At 35.4% G+C, this 17738-nt stretch overlaps 2 protein-coding genes across 2 annotated transcripts in view; one reads left to right on the forward strand and one right to left on the reverse strand.

Annotated features, from left to right (window-relative positions):
* The window catches only part of LOC110462571 (non-lysosomal glucosylceramidase-like), a 38457-nt gene extending 34941 nt beyond the window's left edge, over positions 1–3516 (forward strand). The window contains exon 18 of the mRNA XM_021516562.1: positions 2339–3516. Coding sequence (XP_021372237.1) covers positions 2339–2536 — 198 coding nt within the window. The 3' untranslated portion in view covers positions 2537–3516. The remainder of the gene's footprint in view (positions 1–2338) is intronic.
* An 11149-nt stretch (positions 3517–14665) lies between these two features.
* LOC110462574 lies at positions 14666–17738 on the reverse strand. Its single transcript, XM_021516565.1, has 2 exons — positions 17691–17738; positions 14666–15932 (listed from the first exon to the last, which is right to left on the reverse strand). The coding sequence occupies exon 2, from the start codon at positions 15887–15889 to the stop codon at positions 14981–14983; it is 909 nt and encodes a 302-aa protein (XP_021372240.1). The 5' UTR covers positions 15890–15932; positions 17691–17738; the 3' UTR covers positions 14666–14980.

A 17738-nucleotide genomic window follows, 5' to 3' on the forward strand; every position in this document is an offset into this window, starting at 1 on the left:
CCCGGTAGATTGTGGGTAACTATGGTTAACGGTGGTAATAAATGGCTGTACCCGGTAGATTGTGGGTAACTATGGTTACCAGTGGTGATAAATGTCTGTGAGTATAAAGAGTTTGGCAGTATATCTGGTTAACCGGTTAGCATTATATGTACCCGGTAGTTTGTGGGTAACTATGATAACCAGTGTCAATAAATGGCTGTACCCGGTAGATTGTGGGTAACTATGGTTACCAGTGGTGATAAATGTCTGTGCCTGGTAGATTAGTGGGTAACTATGGTTACCAGTGGTAATAAATGGCTGTACCCGGTAGATTGTGGGTAACTTTGGCTACCAGTGACAACATTTTGCATTGTCAAAACTAAGAACAGTTATTGACCTCATCAGATGGTGGCCTATGATGTGAAATGTGTTCAGTTTTGTGCCATAGGAAATATGGTGCATTTTTTTCGGAAATGATTCATTCGATTCTGATAGAATGTCCCGCCTTTTTTCACTACATTAAAGCTAAAAATCACTACTGATAATTAGAACTTAGCATTACAAAACCTTCCAACCAAAAGATGTTAAAGGAATTGTTTTCTTAATATTCAGGGCACTGCATCTTTAATCCAACTCAGTGACCCTAGAACAGAAAAATATTGTGGTACATGTAGCCTCATTACTTAATAGTTATACTTTCCGTATCCTTGACATTAATCCGAGATTAAGTTTAGAATGACTGGTATGAAATGTTACTGATTGATTTCAATTCCTCAGCATTTAGTAGTCCTCCTGCTGTGGGTATAAATTGAGGTAATTAAACGAGTGACAATCCTAGTGAATCTTCGATAATCATCAGTCCTAGTCAATCTCCAATAATCGTAGATCTTTGATAAATACAATTCATTAGCCGAGAGATTTATTGCATAATCTTCCATCTGTGAGCTTGAGCAGTTCAGCAGGGGGAAACCTCCGGATTTCACTGATGGCTTTATGTCCAACCCAATCAGCTTTAAACCTTACTGTATTCCTACAGCTGCTTGTAAAAACATTTCTAAAATAATGATTATATATTAAATAAGTAACAATCCATGAAAGTGATAATTTTGTCTCATTATGTTTAGATTTATGAACTAAGAAAAATATGCTTGGTATACTGCCAAAATTGACCATACTTTTTATTAACAAGAAATTGAAGTTCATGATCAATGAAAATGCCAGAACTTGCTGTTTTTGTCAATTATGATGTAATTAGATTGCTGAAGTGTCACCATCATTATCTCGACATCATCAGGCTGAAATCTCAGAAAATACTGGCTATTATATTAAACCTACACTGATTTAATTTATGCATATTTTTTTTTATATCTGTTGATAAATCTTTATTGCGAATTATGAAAACATTTCCTAATTCTGATATTTTCTCTCTCCTTGTGAGGATTGCTCAGGTCATTACCAGTGGCGGATCCAGAGGTTTTTTTTGGGCTTCAAGAAACCCCCACCCTGAGAATTTGCTTTAAAAATCATGTATTTTCACCATTTTCCTCAACTTTTCCCTACATGGACCCCCCCCCAGATAGGTCTCTGGATCTGCCACTGCGTTCTGTCCATTTAAGGTCGAACTCCTCATTCAGGCTGCCAGCTTTAAATGGATGTTCAGATGGATTTGTCAGAGTCAAAACAACAGGACTAAAATCTTGTCATCTTAAAGCTCTGGTAGCACAGCATTAGGTTCTTGTCTTTGTTTGATTGACAGACACATTTTTCACTGTTGTTTTCAGGGGGTTGGAGGGATCACTATTTATACATTTCATAAATTCATTAGCATATCACAGAGGTGGTTCATCGATGATTTGTCGACAACCCTCGATAAGCCTCAGGTTTCACCTAATTTGAACAAGCTATAGGTGGAATTTCCCAGTTCTACACTCCTTGGCTTGAACTATTCTTATGTCCGGTGCATACATTGCAGTTTTGGCAGTTTCTCTAAGGGTTTCTCAGGTTCAGTCTTCAGGGATTTCTCATAGCTTTCTCAGGTGGAGGATGCCTGTCTCTATAAAAAATACTTGTAATATGCAGAGTTTATGTACTATCCCAAGGCTAATTATGTGACAACACATTTTGTAAGTGGCTTCAGCTAGTATTCCTTAGCTGAAAAGATTTTATTTTTTATTTTGTGAAATAGGTAAATATAATGAGATTCCTATTTTCAAATAAAACAAATTATTATCATCAACTTTATAGTTCAGCATGATTCACTTCATGGTAGCTGTAGTGACAGCTTTCCCTTGTTTCACAGTGGTGTTAATACTTACCTAATACATATTGTGTAATTATGTCTGTTTAATTTTGTTAACAGGGGATGATAGAGGAAGGGTTCCAGACAGCCTGGGGTGCCTACCATGTCTGCTGGGAGTGGTATGGCCTGGCATTCCAGACTCCTGAAGCCTACATGATGGACAAGCACTACCGATCTCTCGGCTACATGAGACCACTGGCAATATGGTCAATACAGTGGGCCCTGGAGAAGTTCCAGCCACAGCTTATGTCCAGTTGATGATGAGGTCATCTAGACTGACCAGTCAAGGTGATGTTGTCCAATCACTTATCAACTGACCAGTCAAGGTGATGTTGTCCAATCACTCATCAACTGAATCAGTCAATGGTCAAAATCATTGTGAGAAATCATTTACTGATGAACAATGGGTCCAGTCTTAAACAGATATCTTGAGTAATCTAGCAACATACTTATAAAATTTCATAATTTATATCACTATATTTTAATAATTTTATACCTCACTGACCTTTTGAAATGTATGTATCATTCTTGTTTGCTCTTAAATTTCTAGTGTTGTAATTATTGCTGAAAATCTATTGGATCAATGAATTAATTTTCTAAACAAAACATCTGTACCTCAGGTATGTGTTATGAACCTGTGCTGGAATGAAAACTTGATGGAAACGGAAAAGAGTCTTCTATTCACAACAATGAAACTTATAAGACTGTTAAGCTTTAAGAAAATGTTTAAATATTGACCAGTAATTATTGTAACATGTGTACAGTAAAACCTTGATATACCGCCACCTTCTGCACTCTGTCCTCTGTGATTTTGGCAGTATAAAGAGTTTGGCAGTATATCTGGTTAACCGTTTTGGACTCAAGTGTTCACACACTAACTGAACTATAAAGATTTTATAAAAGGCACTGGTAAAAAGTATCCTTCATGTATAGGATTTGTACGTACATTGTAAGTTCTCTGGCTTGTAGCATCCTACAAGTCCCACCAGGACATTTTCTGTATGTTATCTTGCTGCCAAACCAAACCTCATTGATATGAAGTTTATTTCATTTACATTTTGCATTTACTATATAATAAAAAGCAATACATAATTGAAAATGGATTTGGAAACAAGTTTTATGCATAAAATTTATTTACACAATGGAGCCAAATTGCAATTTTCCACCACTATTTCCACCACTATTCCATTTTTTTTTATCCTGAAAAGTTGAACTCTCCTCTTTTTTGTCTGAATTAACTAGATCCTGTTGTCCCTCTTGCTAAAAGAATTAAATGTCATTTTTGCCAGATTGTTTTTGGGTAGAACTTTTGTTATTAATATATTTAAAAAAAAAATATGTATACATTTATAGACAAACTTATTTATTCTGATATGATTTTTCAACCAAAGATTTGGCATTATACAGGGGTTAGCATTATACAGGGGGTTAGCATAGCATTATACAGTGGGTTAGCATTATACAGGGGGTTAGCATAGCATTATACAGTGGGTTAGCATTATACAGGGGGTTAGCATAGCATTATCCAGGGGGTTAGCATTATACAGGGGGTTAGCATTATACAGGGGGTTAGCATTATACAATGGGACAAGTGTAAAGGAACTGTTTACAAAACACTTAACTGGGACATATATAATGGTGGTTAGCAGGAGGCTCAATAATACAAGGGGCATTACAAAGTTGTCTTTCCCTCAGACTATAACATTGTATATTTGTAAAAACCTCTTGATATTAATAAGCAATTTCACAGGGCAGTAATATTCATTCGTAATTTCTATTGAAAAGTCACACAAATCTATTTGTAAACAATGTCTTCAGATGTTCAATGGTATAAATAAGATGTATAAAATACTCTTAAAATGTGTTAGACTCTTGACAAAGTGCTGCTCTTAGAAGATATAGTATTCAGTTCTTGAATAGGATTTACCCTATTTGTGTAATAATAAACTAACAAATTAAATCTGATGTGAATAGAGTATAAATAATTAGTAACAGAATCCATCAGGAATAAAGGAAAATAACAAAATCCAGCAATGCTGAATGTTTTGTGTGAAAGTGAACTTCTGAAAATTATCAGTGTTGTTTTCTTTTTGTATTTTTTTTTCTACTGATGATTCAAAATCAAATTAGTATTATATAAATGTGCATGATGGTTGAATGTTTTCAGATATAAATATTTGGGGGGGGGGGGGGGGGGGGGGGGCCCTTCCATGTGACCCCATCACCCACTGCCGAAGCCTCCCCTAGCCATGTGACCCCATCCCCCACTGCCGAAGCCTCCCCTAACCGTGTGACCCCATCACCCACTGCCGAAGCCTCCCCTCCCCATGTGACCCCATCACCCACTGCCGAAGCCTCCCCTAACCATGTGACCCCATCACCCACTGCCGAAGCCTCCTGATGTTAAATTTCTTATTGTTATGTCTTTGATGTTAAATGTTAATCTTGTTTATTTCATTGAAGATTGAATAAGCTGCATTTAATGTTATTGATAAAGGGCCTGTCACACCTAGCCGATTTGAGTTACCAGGGGTATACTGGAGTATGGCAGTGATCCATAGACTCAATGCCCTTATATTGATTATATACATATCAGGATACCTAGTTGTTGATTTTGATAAAACTAGTTATGATTTTTTATCTTATGTCAATCAAAAGGTTTGAATCACGAAAAATATCAGAACTTGTTTTCAAAATCTAAAATATTATTATTCAATCTAGCTCATTACCTGTTTTGTGCAGGCATTTTTTTGTGTATTTAATGAGACATTTCAAACTCTCTTGACATTGAGAAAATGTTCATTTAAAATTCTATAGAAACTCATGTTTGAGATGAAGGTCCCCAGCTTGACAAAGTCATTTTTGAGATGAAGGTCCCCAGCTTGACAAAGTCATGTTTGAGATGAAGGTCCCCAGTTTGTTCTCTGTGCAATGTTACTTTTAGAGGGACACTGACAAAAATGTTTGGATTGATAGATGTTTTGAAGTTATCAATGGTGTTTGGATATGGAAGTTTAGAAACTATGTTTAATGAGCAAGTTTCTTTATTTATTTAGCTATACATCTGTAGACAAAATTATGAAGAAACAATGTTGCATTGAGTTATCAGCCTAAAAATATTTGATTTTCTGTTTTTATTCTGTTTTGTTATATATTTATTTTTTGTTTTCATTAATGTAAGACTTTCCTTCCCTATCAATACTTTTCAGCATAATACCGAAATGTTTTTTTGAAATCCCTCTATATAGATCATACCTATCACATGTTGATATATAAATCTGAAACAGCTGAGTTTTGTTTAATTTTAAGAGTTTAGTTGAGAAATGACAGAAATTGTTTTAATCAACTTACTATATAACACTACATAGGTAATTTCTTTGGTGGTTTGAAGCCATTTAGATTTGTTTCGTGATACAAACTTTCGTGGATTCCTCATATAAGCAAACAGTAGTCAAGAATATAATTAAATTTGTTGCATTTAATTTTTGCGGTTCCATAACAACCACGAAAGTGTATACGCAATGAACATTTCATGTCACACATACAGGTAATAAGTTATAAGGAACCCTGTCTAAACTGAACATTATTTTATTTCAGGAAAGTGTGATACACATATTTTGTTTTTGATGTTTTAGTTTTATATTTTTATTCTACATGTACCTCTTAAGTGCTGCATGAAAACTGGAAAATGAAGTATATTTATAAATAAAAAATACTTAGTTGTCCTAGTACAGAATACAAAAATGTGAACTACCTGCTCAATTTACATACAAAAAACGTGTTCAGTTTGATTATCAGGAAATGTAGATTTTTCATATTTGATTCTTGCCTTCTTAGTAGGAAAATTCAAAGAGATTAAATTTGTTATCTTTCTTTTATGACATGGTTAAGTGTCATCGTTCGGATCTAGTCTTTATATACCTCAACTTCATCACTATATCAAAGTAATTTGTTAAATTTATGATATCCTCTCTAATATCACAACTTCTCTGACCAAGGAGTTTGCCCTCTAGCAGCCATGGAGGGTATAAAGACCTTATCCCACATACTTGTTGTTGATCCTGAGACAGCGATGCTGACTCTGTGATAGGTTTTCGAAAATTACAGCTGGAATGTTTTCTTTTTAAAATGTCTGCACATTTTGTATATTAAAACAGAAAAGCATAGGATTTGGAGAAATAGCAAGTTCTGATTTTCCCGAACTAGGTCAATTTTTCAACACAGCTTCAATTTGGGAAGACCTGGTTGCAGGGGATAAGAATCTTACTACCTATATCCCTCAAATCCAAGCTTTGACTGTATGTTTAAGTCGTACTCCGTCAATCCCAACTCCATGGTGTCTTACGATGCTGCTGTTCTTTTTTTTTCATCAATGTTTACCTGATGTGGAATCACTTCTATATATCCTATTTAAGAAAGAAAAAGCAAATTGAATGTTTTTTTCATATATTTCCTGTGCCTTTTTCAGTGGCCCGATACCACTACAATGTAGGACTATTGTAGAAGTCAGGGACTATAGACTATATCACCTCTGTGTGATGTTTCTGTCTGCATCACACAGGAGGGACTGATTAGTGGAAGATTTCCTGGAGAGGAAATGTTCGCCTTGAATAAATTAGCATAAAATATCTACACAAGAATATTGATCATAGATATATAGATATCAGAACTATTACAAACATTGACAACTTTCCCATGGCAGTCTGTTAACAGGTTACAACGCCGTCATAGTCACACTTACCGTATTGTTCTACCACACACTACAACCATTAGTCTTAGTTGTAATGGTTAATCCAATGCACTGCTTTATGTTCAATAGGCCATAAAATATGTGACAGAATTGATGATGTGGCAGTGGTAACACCAAGGTGACATGTTCAGAACACCGCATGTTCACAATAATAGCTTGTGCATGTTCAGAACAACTGTGCACATTCAGAACAACTGTGCAAGTTCAAAACAATAGTGCATCTGAGCTGTTTTACCCTAGGTAGGTGAGGACAGGTTTACGTTCCTAGTAAAAAAGGACAAATACGCCTGTAAAGTGTGGGACAAGTATGGGGTCTGATCATTGGTCTAGATATTTAATCCTATTCTTTACTGAAACATCTTTTCCCTTACACTTCGAGTGTTTGTTGTAGATCATTGTTGTGTATAAACATGTATTTACAATATTCTTATTAATTCTCAAAAATTAATATATAAAATAATCCAATGCAAAAAATGTATTCCTTTCTACAAAATTATATGTTACATGAATATGCAAATATAAAAACATAAGAAGAACATGACTTATTGTATTGTTAGGTGATTTGTTATTTTAATGCTTTATGGTGACTTTTTCATTCTCACTTCAGCTGTATTAAAAAACGAAGCATGAGGATTTTTTTATCCTCACTTTTGGAGTTTTGTTTTTCACAACTAAAAGTGTGAATGAGTTTATTTATGATTGCCCTAAAAGTTTATAAAAATTGAGGTATTTAATGCTTTAAACACTTAAAGCAAATCTAGATTATCAATATTTATTAAAGTTTAACCTTTGAAATATTTGTGATTACAAGGTTGACATATATCTTTATCTCTACTGAAGGGAAAACAATTGAAACATTATATATTCACATGTGAAGGTGTAACTTTTAATTAGCAAAGTAATTTCTATTCACTGCATTCTAAGTTGCAAGTTTTTAGTTTCAGATGAACTGTTAGAGTGAATGGTTTATAACCCTTTCAGAATGGTGTGCAGCCTTGTTGTCAAGGGTAACATCAGAATCTGGCGTCAAAACATATGCTATTGATTCCCAAACTTTTTTATGCATATTTTTTTCATTTATTATTTTGAAGTGTAACAAATAAAAATTATAATTGTTTTCCAGCTGAGTATCATATATATTTTACTTGTACGGCAGAATAAACAGTTTTTTTCACTCCTACTTTGCACTTGTGGAAAATATTGGTATTCTGCAATACTCCTAAAATATATCCAGCATTCCAGTGGTATGGCAGAATGAACTTTGCTTTGTGAAAAATATCTTATTTTGCCATACTCATGAAATACATATGGTATTTACCAGGGAACAACAAATATCTCTAGTTTCTATGGAAACTGGTTGATACTGGTTTTGATGTAGATATAATATACATGATAAAAATGGGTTTTAGAATCAAAATTAGGTCGGGTTACATCTTGCACATGTGATAACTTTGTATAATCCTAACACATGTATCCCTATTGTAAGTTTGTTTTAATTTCACCAGTTGTTATAATGATATGTCATGGACGTTAGTGTTGGAATGTATTTAACAGCCAACTTTGTTACATATGAGATTTTTTTTGAGAAAAAGGAAAATTATCACAAGAATGGTAAATAAAATAGTAATAATTGTTAATTTTAAATCTGCAAAGTGCGTTTTCCCGTCCATCAAATTTAAGTGTGTGAAGTGAAATTTTTTTCAGATACTTTCCCTGTTAAAATAAATTGAATGCAATGATATATTAGACATGAAGATATTGATTTATTTCAAAATCTTATTTTTATCTTATGTGTTCATTTTAATTCAGATAAAAACAAAACATTATTTACAAAGTGTTCATCAATGACAATGATATCTTAATTTAAGGTGGAGTGCATTGTGACTAAGTGTGATTGTTGTTTAATCTGATATACCCAAGGCATCCTATTGTAGTATCACCATCAGTTTATGATGCTACACAAATGCAGCTTGCATAACTGTGAATCTAATTTGAGCATAATGGTGTTGTAAATGAGGCATTGAATATTTTGAAGAAAAGTCTTAACTTGATAACTTATTCACTCAGTGTTTTTCAATCATTTTGTTATGTCCAAGACAAAGAATCAAGAGAAAAACAATCCTGTCCTAGTGTGCAATACAGAACTGTCGAATGTCCATTAACGTTACACATTAATTGATACTACTGTGATATGTACAGCATAATGTGTCTTAAAGACAAATATCTGCTTCTACGGTTACAGACAAACATTGTTGTGATGTAAAGCCTAGGGTTCCTCAAAGTTACACATGCTCATAGAACCCAGAATGACGAACCCTAATTAAAGGGAAGCGTCTCACTACCTTGTATGCATGTTATGTAGCTGGTAACGGTTTGTCAGTATGTATTGTTAGATGTTGGAGTTACACGATACCGCCATTAACGTGGTTGACACATCCTTTCTGGTTTTACTTGCGTAACAATTGGAATATTTATGATATTTAGATTTTATAATTGAATTACGGCCGAAAGAAATGTGGTTATGTTCTGATCTGTTTCTCCTTTTAAAAATCGAACTGATTTGTGTTTGAAATTCAATAGACATTAAAATTCTTTTTATTATTTTCTCATGAACATTGAAAATATTAATTTTCAGAAAAGTAGAAAAAATATTGTACCACCAGTAAAATCAAATTCGAAATATGATTGTGAAGCAAACATTTAATCAAGCGACTTTCAGCAGCGACAGCTGTTATGTTCTCTGTATCAAGTGTACTGATACGCCTGTCCTTTCACAAATATGCGTGAATTTCAAACAACTTACAATTAATCAAAATGGAATTTTGAAGGATACCAAAAATTGTATCAGCTCATGTTTAGTTATTTTTAATTGGTATAACAACAAGAACAACGTGAATACATGATTTTATTATATCAATAAGAAAAGATTTATTTGTGATAACTACACAATTTTGTATCTCCTCAGACAAAAAGATGTATAAGTTAATGACAGTTGTGTCTATGTTGTGTAATTCGTATTCAGTGTGTAGCACGAAGTATTTTGATAATTTTCCGCACAATAAAATATTATCAATTGTTTATTGTTTGTTTATTTTTATGACTTTTCCTTTAAAATAAATGCCTTCCAACTCGTGTTTAATGGGGGTTGTCAGAGCGGGTCGATTAATAAAGGAACCTACTGAAAATGCAAGTAACTGATTGATGACTTTTCAGATCGGGAGAAATAAGATTATTTATCGTTGATAAGCTGACCATTGATGAACATGTACAAATGTATGCGCGTTAAATCATTATAATTCATACATATTGATCAGGATTGATGAAGTCGTGGTTTTATCATTTCATAATTTGTATTGATACAGAAACAACAAGACAACAGCGAAGTGTGCACACAAATTAGTTCGAACTCAAAATTTGGGCAAATAATGAAACAACGATAGATATAACCCTGACGTTTGATAAAGTACAAGAATAAGACATTGTGTTCCGGCAAATATCTATCTTAAAAGTACTTCATTGACGCTCCCGTCATGTAAGTTTATATAAAACCAGGCCATATCACGTTCTCAGACTGCGACCTCTGGGTAGTGACAACGAAATCACAAGGCACAATATATATAGAGAGAGAGAAAGAGAGAGAGAGAGAGAGTGTGTCACGGAAATCATGGTATAGACTCGAGACATATGAAGTAAGAAATTACTATTAAAAAGATGGTTAGTTGACGCAGAAAACAAGACTAAGTAAACAATTACTGTACCATTTGGCTATTTCCACCGTTAAGGAATCATGACACTTCTTATCAAAATATGTTCTGAAATATATGTAGAAATGAGCATAGAGGAAAGAGGCTGTCTGTAAAACCATAACTACGTTTCAAATTCACAGCTTTGGCCACACCAGATGTTTTTTTCTTAAAGTAGCATGAACAAATATATCTCAACAACAGGTTATCGGTCACCGATTCTGGCCAAGCCGGTGAATATCGAATAAACTGCGACAGGTATTGTCTACCACATCTGATCATGAAAGTACATGTATTCCGGTTATATTTTTGAAAGTCGGAGTTCAAGACAATCTCGCAGGATCAAGGCAGGGTCACATACCAATTTGTTTTTGCACATAGAATGCTACGAAGTGAAAGAACCTGATAAAAACATGAATGTGTTTGGGAAAAAACAACAAGTTACTAAGTGTCATCAAAAACACACTTCAAACTCAGAATTGATAAGTACAAGGCGAATAAGACCTGGCCGTCTTCTGCTGCACCGATACCTCCGCCGTGTAAACAAGATCAAATCTAAGTAATGTCATCACACCGAGAACTGGGGTAGTGACAAGGCACATTAATGAGCATGACAATAAACATCGACCTTTATATCACACAAAGAAATAGATCCTGATACGTCCATACAACTTGTCAATACTCTTCATTAGGATTTAACAAGCCTCATAAAAGATTTAATAGTCACCCTAAATTTCAACCCCCTGGTAAGTCATATTCACAGACCCTTAATGAATATCGGAATATGTATACATATATGTATTTAAATATAATGAACTTGTACAAAAGCTTCTTAAAATGTACATAACCAGGTTAACGTAGTCAATAATAAAACATAAGGCTGATGTCATCATAAAAATAGCTCACCGGACTTTTAACATATGAATCTCTATAGCGACCTAACTGAATGCTACGAAATGACATATTATTCAAAGTTCATTTATAAACCTAGGTCATGCAGACCTTAATTTCTCTTTAACTAGGTGTGGAGATGCATACCGGCCTCAAAAGTAGATGATTGTTGCTATGGGAATGTAAATAAATCATAGTGAAACGTCCGAGTAACATCTTATACTGGTATATATGTGTAAAACCACAGACCTATGACCATAACACCACTCAAACTTCATATATAGTTTCCTTTCTTAACATTGAAAGTTTTTATGGCACTTTTCAGCTTCAATGTTTATAACATGTCTAGCGCTTTTATAACATCACAGCATGCATACACACATAGGGAGATATTAGCCAGGTGGCAAAGGACTGGTAGTAAGCGCCCGATAAGGAAGCTCATGCGAATTCCTAAAAAGAATTGATTGTATAAAGTATATACTTATGTAATACTGTAAAGCGCTTTAGAGTGGCTTATTCTAGCTAGATAGGGCGCTGTATATTGTTTATTATTATATACAATGTAAGCTTTAAATTGTGGGTCATTTCTTAGCATTCAGTTAGGTCGCAAAAGAAATTGACGTTATAAATTCAGTGAGCTATTTTTAGGACGACATCAGCCTTAATGCCTTATTTTCGTCTACGTTAACCTGGCTATGTATTTTTTAATAGCCAATGTACAAGTTCAATACATTCAAATTATATATACATTGTATAAGCTCCGATTTTTAATTGAGGTCTTTGAACATGACTTATCAGAGGATTGACATTTTAGGTGACTACAGCATCTATTTGAGGGCTTGTTGAACCTTAACCTGCATCATTGAAAACCTTATGTTGTAAGTTTGTCCGTTAGCAGTCGACATCCATCACGGAAGTCATAATGTTAACACCGTAGCTAGGGAGAAGCAGGGGTGTTACTACCAAGAAAGGAAAAGTTCTCGATAGGAAAGTAGAAATCATCCTTCTTTTCGTCGGTCATGCTGCAAGTAAGGATCGAGGAAAGCGGCTGAAGTAAAAGAGTATGGGGTGTCCTTTAAGGCTATGAGGATATATACGATCAACGTGGTCAATACATTTATTGTTATTAAAAGTCAGCACATCGCCGATATATCTAATTGTGAAATTGAAGGACTTGGCAAGGTTTTTGTACTATTGCGGATAGGCTCATCAATAAATTCAGCTTCATATGAAAACAGAAACAGATCGGCCTGAGGAGGTCAGTTTGTCCCCATGGGAATACCTACAGTCTGTGGGAAAATATTGCCGCGGAACTCAACAAAGATGCCCAGTCATTTTATTTTGGCATTTGTTGTGCTTTTCACAAATATTCTCCAAAAAATTCACAACCATATATTCTTATCGTCGTTCTGCTTTCTTGGAAAAGACAGCTCTCATAATTAGAGACAAAGGCGTTCTCTCAGTTTGGTATAAAGTATTGCAGAGGGTCGAATAGGATAGAAGAGACATTTTTGAGATGAGAATGTTCAAGATTGATCGAAAGAAAAATTGAATTCCTCAAAATCCACATTCTATTTATTCCACTTTTTGAGTATACAGTACTAGTGCTACAAAACGACGGCAACCCCTATTTAATGGTACTCATTAAGAATGACAGTACGAAGTTTGGATAATGGTTTGGTTGAGCAACTAGAAGAGCCGGCGATGAAACGTTGTTTATGAGGACTCTTGTGAAGATGCGGAATCAAATACAAACGAGGCAGTGTTTTGTTTTCATGTTACATGTCAAGCATCTCATTATTTTTGAATGATGGACCTAGTAGCTTGGACCCACTCTGAATGAGAGTTCGATTCAGGATGCTCTTGTTTTGCCCATTGTCTGCCAGTCTTCCATCAGTATCTTGACATTTACACTCCAGTTGATAGTAGGAGTCTTCCGATACTTAGGACCCTTTATGAAAAGCTCCCTACTAGATTTGCACTATGGGTAATATCGCCAGTTACCTCAAGGTGAAAGAGGAGTTGATCTAATGTCGGGGTATGACCATCCACAGTCGGTGAATGCTCAAAGTATAACACTGTCAAACAGTAGTAAGGGGACGTAAATTTAATTACCTTCTTAAAAGTATAAACTATTTATATTACAATGTTAGAGAAAGTACTAGCCTTGACCAGCTGCATCCTGATTGTTCACTCCGTTCTCTCTCTAACTCTACGCAGTGTTTGAAAAAGAACAGAATAATTTCCTGATTCGAAGAAACAAAATAAGACTGGAAGTTTTTACACATTTTTTTTATTTCTCTAACAAATGAAAAACAAAACAGAGAAAATTGACTATCATTTCCCGAAAATTGTTTTAAATGATTCCTCATGCTATACATGAACACATATCCAGGGTATATATGTCGACCGCACACTTTAATATCATACCGACCTGACAAGAATCGTTTGGCCCGAGGGAAACACAATGCCGTACAAACTACATACGTAGATATGGAATGTACTTAGTACGGGGACATAACATTTTAGTAAACCGGACATAATTTGTTACGACATAAAACTTGATGTTCCCACACAATAACAAAAGTAGATACATATGTAACTTGCATCAGAGCATTAGACATAACAAAGGGTCGAACTCCTCTCACATGTAACAAAATAACCTTCATTACTTGTTTAACCCCATATTTGAAGAAAATGAAACGATATGCAAACGTAATAAATTTTGTAAAAAGAAATGTTTTTTTTAACAGAATAATATTTCACAGAGGTAGTTGCGAAGCTTTTATGGCGAGTGTCGCGCTGAACTCTGGGAGACTAGCATCACATCAAAATAATGGCGCGGAACATTGTTTCCAGTGCAGCACTTGCCTACAAAGGCGATGTCTAGTTCCAACTGTTCTGTAATATTCAGTTGGCTTTGCGACACTATAAAAACTGTTTATTCATAAATATTTAAAAAATAAAAAAAATAAAAATATATATATATAAAAAAAACACATCGAGAACATTGTACAGTGTACTGAATGTTGGATTAGAACCCGAATTCATAAGCAGTATTAGTATGGGATAAACGGACATGAAGAGGAATAGAAAATAACAACGTGATGAGAGGTGAAACAATACACAGCTTTCCGAATTTACCAAAAACAACCCGAGCATTGTTTGTACAAATCGCTTTACCTTTGACAAATGTTTCCTGAAACCTAAGCTATCCATTCCTTCCTTTACGACGTTTATCGGCTGATGGGTTTCAACAGAAAACTTCGACGCTAACACTTTGTTGCTATTTTGCCAGTCATAATACACAAACTGTCATCAAGAGTTCTGACTAATCTTGGTCATCCACGCTCCCCAGTGATTCAGGTATTCCTCCTGGTGGAACTTGAGGTGGGCGGCATGTATAGATTTCTCCCAACACTTGCTAGTGACGTCCAAGGCTGGCAAGTCACGGTGCCAGTTAGTAATCATCTCCTCTATGGATGGAACATAGCACATGGGATCGTTATAACTATAGAACAACAACGTTGGGGCCATGATCGGGTCTACCTTGAACAGATCCACTAGTTTATCATACTCGTCACGGGTCGTCTCCTTGGTCATGTTATAGTAAACATCCATCATTTGTAGAATGGGTTTCTTCATCAGGTTGGTCCCTGGGAGTGCTACTGCTATCCCTGTCGACATATGGTCGTAAGACCCAAGAACAATACTGTCAAATACTTGACCTTTGACCTTGTCTCGAAAAGCTCCATATTTTTCCGGTTCACGTCTCGACAGCATCAGGCACAGAGTAAAGAGGTATGCGCCTACTGAGAATGCATGGACGATGACGTCATTCTTATGTTCTTCTAAAGTATATGAGAGAATGCTCTCGGCAAGTTTGTATCCTTCCGGTGGCCACAGGAAGTGAGCCAGCCGGCCGTTGATTGTAAGGACATCCAACCCTTGATCATGGTACAGCTTACAGTACTTCTCTACGGCTGCGGGCTTAGCGTATAGCCAGTCAAACAAAAGAACAAGTTTCCTTGACTGTTTGTCAGAATTATTCAAACTTCGCAATGTCAATAATTTAGAAATATGTGTTTCTTTTACAGCGTTTGATCTAGAAGAAGTTTGTGCTGCTCTGTCTGGTCCGCCTGAGCTAAAGGATCGTGGAGTATTAAGCAGAACTGTTTTCCATCTCTTGAATATCCCACATCCACAACTTAATACTCTCTGCGTCATCTTCAGTTTTGACGTTTAGGATTGCATTGGGGTAGCCTTTCACCTATAGACGATACCAGCATATAATTAACACATAATCAACCTTAATTGTCATACAGGAACTAACGTGTCTCTATAATGATATAAATTGAGACCGAAATTAACATCATGCAAATCTGACGAAAAGAAATATACAGCGTTTTCGGACCGATAAGAACGTGATGCCACGACGAATAATGAACGTTTCGAAACACTATTTAATTATAATACATATGTACCAGTGATGAATCAGTGTGTGTCATGTCTTAACGAACTATCAACCAAATACGGCAATACATACATAACTGTTTACACAAAAAAGGTAAACAGCAGGCGTGACAGGAGGGACTGAGGAACAAAACAGTGTAGGAAATGGGAAGAACACGATTAGATAGAGATCACCATTTGAATGGTTGCAATGCATGGGTGCTGCAGATCGTTTTGGCTTCACGAGGGAAACACCGATTCTTCAGGGAACCCCACATCACTCACTTCTTTTTCAGAATCAGCACAAGCAGACTAAAATATTGACCAGATGAAAGTACTGCCGCGACTGAGTTAGTGCCAAAATTATATTCAAGATGACTTCAACTAATTCAGTATGTAACAGGATAAATGAGATAGAAAAGTAACATTAAAACAAATACAAGAAACACAATACAGTAAAGGAAAAGGATCAAACCAAATCGGAAGTTATTAAGAATTCCAGAAAGACATGAAAAACATCAGTTACTACAAAAATGAAAAAGTAGATTTAGAAATTCGAGTTGCTGAAAGGCTATATTTGTTATTTGAAGTCAAGAGAACGAATGATAAAGGCGAGATTCTTCAGGACATATACAGAAAATTAAGTTAGGACGGCAGAAATAATTGAGAGGCTGATGAAAATCTAGATCCCCGACTAAAAACTAAGTTTGTATCAAGTCACTTCTTTACAACGAGGCATTCACAGGGAAAGTATAACAGGTAAGTGAAACAAAACACTAATGTTGGCAACATGGACAAGACTACACTATTAGTAGTCCTTTTCCGACCAACCCTGGGATCACCCGTAATCAAATGGATCAAAACGGAGCAATACACACCGGCACAAAAACTAAACATATTCCTGTCCCCTTCTATGGCCACTGACTGGCCAAATATATGGATATCGTCATATGACTGAAGCGAATACTTAACAACCACTGGTATTTTAAAAATTCCATAAAGGACTATTCCAACCTTTGAATTTGAGTTCAAATGTGTCTTCAGGGGTGAATGAGTTAATCTTACCCTGCAGCATTTATGTAAATATATTTACTTTGTTATTGCGCGATAAAACTTATGTACTGCTTATACAAAGTTGATCAATATCATACACATAAAAATATCACATTTTGTGCTCATTCAAGCCGGAGGTATTTACTGGGTCTTTGTTTTCAGTAACACTGCACACCGGTGATTTCGCTATGAGGACGCTGCTACTGGGGGAAACAGAATAATGACAACATTTTCCCTTGCTACACGCTAGTAATACTCATTTGATACACAATCTTATTATAACCAACATCACAACAACAGACATATCTCAACACATTAACGCCACAACGAAGTAAAAACACCAAGTGTTGACGTCTAATCCAGTGTTAGCTGTTTACTTGTGCTTGAATTCATGCACAGATCGATACAGTTGGTCCTACCATGCATTACAACCATCATAATTCCAAAATCTTCTTCTATCTCAAGCGTAGGTGATACCCAAATCGTTATGTGCACACAAACACAAGAAATATACATAGCTTACCTTCAGAAATCCGGGAAGTAAATAAAAATGTGCGCTATGAAATAAGTT

Source organism: Mizuhopecten yessoensis, unplaced genomic scaffold, assembly GCF_002113885.1.
Source record: "Mizuhopecten yessoensis strain PY_sf001 unplaced genomic scaffold, ASM211388v2 scaffold10807, whole genome shotgun sequence".
Classification (NCBI taxonomy): Eukaryota; Metazoa; Mollusca; class Bivalvia; order Pectinida; family Pectinidae; genus Mizuhopecten; species Mizuhopecten yessoensis.